Raw genomic sequence first — 8,613 nt, 5'->3', positions numbered from 1 at the left:
TAGCCTGAGCTACCTCATACCATTCGAAAAACACCTGTTCACTGGGAGGATTTTCCGACAGTCTGGCCAACGCACTAATTGCAACTGTCTCTCTTTCGGGTACTATTTCAAATATCATTTCTCGATGAATCCCGGTTATTGTTTTTAATAGAAAGGAGTTCGAAATGGGATCGAGATGCGGGTTTTTAAACTGGACGCAACGAGTGGTCAATAAGAATTTGTTTACTTATGTAATTTTGTTGACGGTGATTTGTAATGATGGAAGTGTACGAGCAGAGTAGCGTTTTCGACACAGGGCCGGATTAAAAAGTGTTTCATTCAGTAATTGGGTCAAATATACATTGTAAATATTGCATATTTATTTATTATTTTAAATTTTAAGTTCACTTAGTTATATCGTTGTTGCTTTTCTAAATATGATATACAGTGTGTCCCAGGATAATGACTTAAACATTTTTGAATTTTATTTTAAGGTTGAGGAATTAAGCTTGATTATTAAGCTGCTTGGTGTGGAGAGAATTATAAGTACATTTTCATATTTTGAAAATCAACTCGGCCTTGATAGTGAAGCGAAAACTATTTTGAGTTCAGGTAAAGTAACCTTTTTGTTCATGATACAGCAAAATATTATTAAGAAAAGTTGTTCAGAATGAGAAATTATGGCACTATGCAAAATTTCAGAAAGATCTACCTACACTGATTAAACCACCATATTTTAGATTAGATCAGAGTGAAGAAAAAAAAAAAGGCAATGAAAAATGCCATGAAAAAAAAAATGACTTAAGTAATCGCAAATATTCACAAATAAATTGTATTTTCCCTCAGTTTTAGTTCACATTTCAAATACTATTATACAATATTTATGTTATTTAAATTAAAATGTGATGATTCAACCAAAGTAGATAGATCCTTCTGAAATACTGTATAATTTGTCATTTTGAATAACTTTTCTTAATAAAATTTTTCCGTATCATGATTCAAAAATTTTTTAAGTCATTATACTTCTTGTAACATCTATCCTAGGACACACTGTATAATCAGGTTAAGTGTCACTTCCGGTTGACAAATTTAGCCCATAAGTTTATATGTATCCACGAATTTCGTCATTACTATTCTCATTTAGGAACTGTTATAACCTTCAAAATCGTGATTACGAATTTTTGCAAAACTATATCCGTTTTCTTCAGATGAATATTGACAGAATGAACTCAGTTCCCCCCAAAATGTGAGGTTGATAGCAATACAACCTAAGTTTTTTTTCTTTCGAAGCAACAGAAATAATGATCCATCCTTTCTGTCCATGCAAAAAATGATTTTGTACTGCCACAAAACCCGAAATGAGTTTTATAAGACATCAATTAGTGGGTTCCGAAATGGGTTGGATGCAACACAGTACATCAACATACTGTACATCTCTCCAACCTAGTGGGTAACGCAAGCCGCATAAAATAGCCTGAAAAACTGGAAACGAACTAGTCTTTTTACTAGTCTGACAATTGTAATTATGTTGACCACAAGATATGATTGCAGAGAAATTAGTTACAGTTGAACAGCTCTTGACTTACTAGTTTGTGCAATGGCTCTGCAAAATAAATCAGAAATTCTTCATCAAAAGAAGGATAACAAATAATCTCCGTCCATCAACCGTTATATAATTCAGGATGCAGCCCACGGTGCAGCAAATGAATCACTACTAGCATACAACCACATAGTTCCAGTGTTTCTTAGGATCCTTACTTACCTTTACTCTATCAACATCCCTTTCGTGAGCAGAAAGTTGCCCTAGAAGAAACCTTAGACTTGAAAAGCTAACAAATTTTAACGCCGGCCTCTGCCATTCTTGTCTATAACACTAACTAAAAGTTAACTTGATCTAAAAAAATAGATTTATCGAAGTTATTTTTGAGTCTAGTCTTTTATATATTTATTATATTATAGTCTTCTGCCATAAGTATTTAGAGTTCTGTTCGCAGTATCTACTCTTTTTCGAACAGTATCTAGTCTTGCTTAATCCAGTCACCGCGATCTATAAGGTCTATTGTAACTTTAGCCCTCCAAAAGTTTAGGGTAAATGTAGGTCCTTAGTGAACCTTAGTATTACTCCGAGGTCTTGTTCTTTTATGTCGGTAGATGTCAAAGGAGCTTTACCGAACATTTTGTGTCTGAGGCGGCCTCTGGCAACGCAATTGCACAGTATATGTTCAGCCGTTTCTGACTCGTCGTTCCAAAGTCGACAAGTTTGATCCTCAGCTTGTCCAATGTGGAAGAGGTGGTATTTTAGGGGCGCATGTCAGGAAACCTGAAAGCGTCTTAGATTCCCTTTGCTAAAGGCTAAAACCTCTTTGGTTTTGCGACGGAGTTATCATACTCTTCGCTTGTCTGTGATCTGGAAATTCTTTCCAACGTAAAGCTACCTTTGAGGGCTTCCAACTATTAATTACTTGTTTTAAGTGGCTTTTTTGTAGTCCATAGCCGCGTTGAGGTCCAATATAGAATCACTACTAGCATACAAACACATAGTTCCAGTATTTTAGGATCCTTACTCCCCTCTGCTCTATCAACATGCCTTTGGTGACCTAGAAGAAACCTTAGACTTGAAAAGCTAACAAATTTTAATGTCGTCCTCTGGTATTCTTCTCTATAACATTAACTAAAAGCTAACATGATCTAGAAAAATAGATTTATCGAAGTCATTTTTGAGTCTAGTCTTTTATAAGCAAGATTAAGTCTTCCATTAGTAGTATCTTGTCTTCTGCCATAAGTATTTAGAGTTCTGCCCGCAGTATCTACTTTTTTGTCATGCTTAAATAGTATGTAGTCGTCCATTAGCAATACCTAGTCCTCTTTCATTAGTACCTAATCTTCTGCCAGCAATATGAGTTATACCAACTGTATCTAATCATGTGCAAGTAGTAAGTTATCTTCTGCAAACAGTATCTAGTCTTGCTGAAGTAGTATGCAATGCAGTCGTCCATTATTATTACCTAGTCTTCTCTCAGAATATATAGACATGAAGGACTCCAAAGACTATGTTTAAAAGCATGGAATGAGACAATATACAAGAAAGATAAAATGCAAGAAAACAGAGTCTCTTCAGGATTGCAACAAGAATGAAATATAGAAAAAAATCCTTTTGGTGAAATTAAGATAATACTGAATATTTTTATATAGTTTCCACATTTGAATACGGTCCTGTGTAAAGTACCTCCCCTCTTACACCCGCCAATGCCGCGAAAGGATGTTGGGGTTATAGTCGGGGCGTGGGAAAATCATGGTGTGGGAAAGAGTGGGTGGCCTCGCTTCGACCGCGCGGGCGCTACGCTTGTTCGCCAGCCACGGCGACGACGACGTCGACGTCGCCACCAAGTTTATTTCGACGCCGACGTCACCCGATTCCCCCAAACATTCCATTTTCAAGAACGCCACCCAGCGCGATTCGAATTACCACCGTATCTACCTCCTCTCAATTTCATTATAACCCAACTTCATCCGCACCGCGCGACCTTATTCTCAATTACTTCTTACTTTAGATTTCGGTTTCACGACTACGCCGATAGATAGCGCCTCGCTTAACCAAAATAAGAGAAAAAAACGACCGTAACCGTGGGAATCCAGACAAATTTCACTTTATATTTTAGTTCGTTCACGTGATGGGAGTGCACGGCCTTTGGCGATTAATTGAGCCGTCGGGGAAGCCTGTGCCACTTGAGACTCTCGAGAACAAGGTCCTCGCTGTCGGTATCCTTTAATAAAAACAAAAGACAAACGCCCCGCTTAATATAACACTACTATACCTTCGTTTTATAGGTTATGTTTACGTTTTAAGTATTTTAACCTTAAATTTTAATTTTGATTAGATATTTCGATATGGTTACATCAAGCTGTTAAAGGATTTCAAGATCCCAAAGGTGGTTCTTTACCGAATGCACATTTATTGGGAATTTTTCATAGGATTTGTAAATTATTATATTTTCGTATTAAGCCAGTTTTCGTTTTTGATGGTGGTGTACCTGTTTTGAAAAAACAAACCATTGTAAGATTTATTTTTATTTTTTTAATTGGAACACAACTCTGTATATTTTATGTATTCTTTATTATTTTTACACTTTATTTTTTAATTCCGAGAAGTAAAATGAAAAGTCACGTTTACACAGTGTAATTTTTCAAAGCTATTTTTTGGCGGGAGTTTTAAAACTGGGATTTGGCTTGATTTTAAGTAAACTGTAGTTACGAATCTAATTACTTATTTGTAAATAAATAAAACTAGACTGATACTAGCACTAGAACTAACATAGAAATAAGCGCGGCAACATCTCGAATTTTCCTAGTGTAATTTTTGCTTAAAATTGACCAATAGCAACCCTTCTTTTTGGCGGTTCAATTTGAAAACACTCCTCCGAATTAAAAAATAGTGTATAGCTGTAATTTTACGAGTTATCTTCCAATTGGAACTTCAATTTTTATAACTAATGGAAAATAACACTAAAAAATGTTGTAGGCAAAACGTAATCAATTAAAAATAAAAAATACGAATGATGCCAACCGAATACAAAAGCAATTAATAAACACTTTACTAAAACATTCCGCTGTCAACAAAGTAATCGTAGAAAATGTTAAAACCTCTTTACAAATTTCAAATGTGGCAAATAAAAAAACTTCATCTTCAGACATGTTTGAGTTACCACCGTCGCAATTTGAGGTTGAGTATTCTTCCGAAAGCGAAAGTGAAACGGAATCCTCCTCCTATGATACCACAGAAAGTTCAAGTCCATCAAAATCTTGGGATTTACATTCCATAGATGAGAAAAGCACTCAATTTAAAAGCCTTCCGGCCGATGTTCGTCACGAAATCTTAACCGAGCTCAAAGAAACTCGCAAACAGAATTCTTGGGGTCGAATCCACGAGTTACCAACACAAAGCGATGATTTTTCTGGATACCAAATGAAACGATTGCTGAAAAGGTACTCGATCCAGATCAGTTTGGAGGAGGCTGAAAAGGAAATGGGCGGAGCTTCTTTGTCTTTGGGTGAATTGGAAAGTTTATTGAAAGATCATGGTGTTGTAAATAGTAAGGATGTCGGTGGGAGGATCGCTTCTGATGAAAATAAACGGTACTTTTATATTAAGAGTATGAAGAAAGCTTTGGAGGATGCTAAAAATAAACAAGAAGAGGAAATCGAAAATATAGATGATGATATAAATAAAAATGATGTTGCAATTGATGAAGATTTAGAGAAAGCAATTACATTATCTTTACAAGATGTTCCATCAACATCTAAATCGAATGGAAATAATTTTGAAGAAATTAATGAAAAAGAAATTGAAAAAAGAAAAACAATAGCTGATAAAGAATATGAGGAAGATCTTGAAAAAGCTATTAAACTTTCTTTGCAACAAACCGAAGATTCCTTTAATAATGATATTTTTATAAATGATTCTGATTCAGAATCTGAAGAATCTGATAATGAAGTGTCAAATAAAATATTGGCATCAGCAAAAAATTATATGACAGAATATAGTGGATTAACTCCTTCAGAAATAGCAAAAATAATATCTGGAGATCATACTAAGAAGAATGATAACAATGAAAATATTAGTATTAATAAAGTTGAAGATAAATTTGATGATTTTAAAAAACCGCAATTATCAAAACTTCTTGTATTGAAGAAACAAGAAAATAAAACAGAGTCAAAAGAAGACAATTTCAATCTTTCTGATGAAGAAATTGATGAAAAAGTCACCAAAAATGATGATGTTTCTATAATTTCAAATGATTCCGACTCTGATTCATCAGATTTTCTTGAGGTGGAATCAGAAACATCAACCCCACCCCAACCAAATAAAAATAATAAAAATTCTTTAGAAATAATGATCCAAAAAGATGAAAAATTTGATGATTCTAATGATATATTTAGTGATATTTTTGAGGATGTACCAAAATTGGAATCAAAATTGGAAATTGGACTGGAAAAAGAAACTGAATTGAATGAAGAACCAAAAAATAATAACACAGAACCAAACGTAAAAATTGTTAGTAATGTACTTTTAAATGAAGTGATGGATATAGCTGGGGTTGGAAATGTTAAAGAATTAGATAAAGAAAAATTAGAAAAAATTGAATTGGAGCTAAGCGCTGAAAAAGATGCTTTAATTGCAAAACAATCGTTAAAAGAACGATTAGCTACGAATATTTCGGAACAAATGAGAGTGGAAGTTCAAGAGTTACTAAGACTTTTTGGAGTACCTTATGTTATAGCTCCAATGGAAGCTGAAGCGCAATGCGCGTTTTTAGATGAAATCAATTTAACTGATGGAACAATAACTGATGATAGTGATATATGGCTTTTTGGAGGGAAAACTGTTTATAAAAATTTTTTTAATCAATCAAAACGAGTTTTAGAATATAAATCAGAGAATATTTTACATTATTTTAGTAAGTTTTGTTTCAAAATTGTGTATAAAGCTTTAAGTCAATTAAAACACACTCCTCTCAGTTCCCACAACATATTTGAGGAGTTTTTGCTGAAATGAGTTGATTTAAAGCTTTATACACTCAATTTTAAATAAAGCATAATCCAAAATTAAACGTCATCTTTTTTTTTTAGAACTTTCGCGATACGAAATGATTTTATTAGCTTTATTAGTAGGAAGTGATTACACAACAGGTGTTCAAGGAGTCGGTCCAGTAACAGCTTTAGAAATTTTAGCCCATTTCCCCTTTAAAAAACAAGACAAAATTGATCTACAAAACGAACTCGTTACGGGACTCCGCGAATTTAAAAGATGGATCAAAGGGGAATATAACACAAAAGGCCGCGCAACGTTAAGAAAAAAATTAAAAAACGTTAATTTAAGCGATCAATTTCCCAGCATACAAGTTGTTGGTGCTTATTTGGAACCGCGTGTTGAAACGAGCGATGAAAATTTTACTTGGAGTAAACCCGACTTGGTTAGTTTAATTGATTATGCAAAAGAAAAATTTGGTTGGAATCAAAGTAAAAGTGAAGAAATTTTAAAGCCGGTTTTTAAAAGTTTCGAGAAAACCGACGTTCAAAGTAAAATTACGAATTATTTTCAAGTCAAGAGGAGAATTGATGGAAAAAATATCGATGAGATTGTTAGTAAACGTGTTAAAACCGCTTTAAATAAAATCGGTAAAAATGAATCTTCTTCAGATGAAGAAAAAGTTGTTAAAGAAAATAAACCTAAAAGAAAACAAAATAAAACTTTATCAAAACCTTCCACTTCTAAACAAGAAAATCCTTTACCAATAATTAATGAAAATCAGGATGATGATTTAAAAGTGTTACAACAAACTAAGAAAGTATCACGAAAAAGAGCGAAACAAATCGAAAATGAACTTCGATATGAAATGGAACAGCAAGAACTTCGTAAGAATGAAAATCCACAAAAAAAGATGGTTAAAAAACTTCATTCGAAAGAAGTTATCCCTCAAAAACAAAAAGATAAAGCTGATATGCTTAAAAGTCGAATGAAAGCAATTGAAACTTTTAGAAAATCTAAACAAGGTCCAGGATTTCTTAAAAAACGATCTAAAAAAAGTAATTTAGTTAAAGAAGATGCTGAATTATCAGAAGATAGTGATTAATAATTTACTTTTTATATTTATTTAAATACTTTGTTGCAGTATTAAACTTTATAAAAAAATTTAAGAATAAATTAATATTTTTATTAAAAAAAATCTTTTATTAACTACTTACATGAAAAAGCTTTTTAACCAAATAAATAAGTTTTTTAAACTTATAATACCACAAATTATAATTAACTTTTAATCTCTTAAAAAAATAATACTGAACCATCATAACCCTTTATTATTTATGAAAATGTTGATTAAATTATGTTAAAGGGTTAATTAACATTATTTACATGGTGAACAATGAAAATAATCCCAATTTATATCAAAATCAAAAAAATCAATCTAAATCTCTATCATAGAATAATAAATAATAATAAAAACTCTCCCACATACTCTTTAATCCCATTAAAGTCAATAAGCACTTGTATTGGGCGATTCTTATCTTTCGCCTTAAAACGACACCTCTTGGCCCTTTTAAATTACCGTTTCTTATCACCCCATCACCGTATCTAGCTCTGCACCAACGTAACCGTCTCCTTTTCGATTCTTGTTTACGCATAGTCGTTTTTAAAATCGGATCTGTATCACATACATTTGACCAACCTCGACAAACTCTTGCAGCGTTGATTAACGATCTTCCATCTAAATTTCTAAAGTGTAAAATTAGGTAAGATTCTTGTAATATTTACAATTTAAGATAAGATAAAGTGAAAGTCAAAATCTAACCTTAAAATTAACGATGTAACCTCGCTTGGTAACTGTTGGATGTTGATGCTGTCTTGAATGTGTGTTGCCATTGTCGAATAGGATTATATTTTCTTTTTAAATTAACATTTTATAAGAAAATAGTTATAAAATTATAACAATATGACGTTTAATGTAATGTTTTGACTTTTCGCCTTAATATGATGAATCCACCTAGCGATCATTTTTAAAACTTAAGTAAGCAAAATTTGTTGCCTATATTTAGGCGGTTTTAACATTTCTTCAAAATCTTTTTCTCTAAATACAATAT

At 32.7% G+C, this 8,613-nt stretch overlaps 2 protein-coding genes across 5 annotated transcripts; one reads left to right on the top strand and one right to left on the bottom strand.

Moving 5' to 3' along the window:
* The first annotated feature begins 22 nt into the window (after positions 1 to 22).
* Positions 23 to 7,699, top strand: LOC111424681 (rad2 superfamily protein mus201). 4 transcript variants are annotated; one of them, XM_023058309.2, is made up of 5 exons: positions 23 to 99; positions 3,639 to 3,738; positions 3,858 to 4,033; positions 4,499 to 6,434; positions 6,607 to 7,699. In XM_023058309.2, the coding sequence occupies exons 2-5, from the start codon at positions 3,651 to 3,653 to the stop codon at positions 7,608 to 7,610; spliced, it is 3,204 nt and encodes a 1,067-aa protein (XP_022914077.2). In that variant the 5' UTR covers positions 23 to 99; positions 3,639 to 3,650; the 3' UTR covers positions 7,611 to 7,699. The 4 variants fall into 4 exon arrangements, with proteins under 4 accessions (XP_022914077.2, XP_022914076.2, XP_071053166.1 ...); XM_023058308.2 differs by having other exon boundaries at positions 62 to 343; XM_071197065.1 differs by having other exon boundaries at positions 99 to 343; positions 474 to 3,738.
* Positions 7,676 to 8,523, bottom strand: LOC111424783 (uncharacterized). The gene is made up of 2 exons (XM_023058465.2): positions 8,325 to 8,523; positions 7,676 to 8,248 (listed from the first exon to the last, which is right to left on the bottom strand). The coding sequence occupies exons 1-2, from the start codon at positions 8,393 to 8,395 to the stop codon at positions 7,936 to 7,938; spliced, it is 384 nt and encodes a 127-aa protein (XP_022914233.2). The 5' UTR covers positions 8,396 to 8,523; the 3' UTR covers positions 7,676 to 7,935.
* Between the last annotated feature and the right edge of the window lie 90 nt (positions 8,524 to 8,613).

The sequence above is a fragment of the Onthophagus taurus genome, chromosome 6 (assembly GCF_036711975.1).
Source record: "Onthophagus taurus isolate NC chromosome 6, IU_Otau_3.0, whole genome shotgun sequence".
NCBI classification, from domain to species: Eukaryota; Metazoa; Arthropoda; class Insecta; order Coleoptera; family Scarabaeidae; genus Onthophagus; species Onthophagus taurus.
The sequence above is the reverse complement of the archived record's forward strand: the minus strand, read 5'-3'. Positions and strand labels throughout refer to the sequence as shown.

Bases quoted from the DNA above. Each gene is read 5' to 3' on its own strand.
- LOC111424681 (XM_023058309.2), top strand. From the start codon at position 3,651: ATGGGAGTGCACGGCCTTTGGCGATTAATTGAGCCGTCGGGGAAGCCT. The intron at 3,739-3,857 runs GTATCCTTTAAT...AATTTTGATTAG, and splicing joins GAACAAGGTCCTCGCTGTCG to ATATTTCGATATGGTTACAT. The intron at 6,435-6,606 runs GTAAGTTTTGTT...TTTTTTTTTTAG, and splicing joins GAATATTTTACATTATTTTA to AACTTTCGCGATACGAAATG.
- LOC111424783 (XM_023058465.2), bottom strand. From the start codon at position 8,395: ATGGCAACACACATTCAAGACAGCATCAACATCCAACAGTTACCAAGC. The intron at 8,249-8,324 runs GTTAGATTTTGA...TTTACACTTTAG, and splicing joins GTTACATCGTTAATTTTAAG to AAATTTAGATGGAAGATCGT.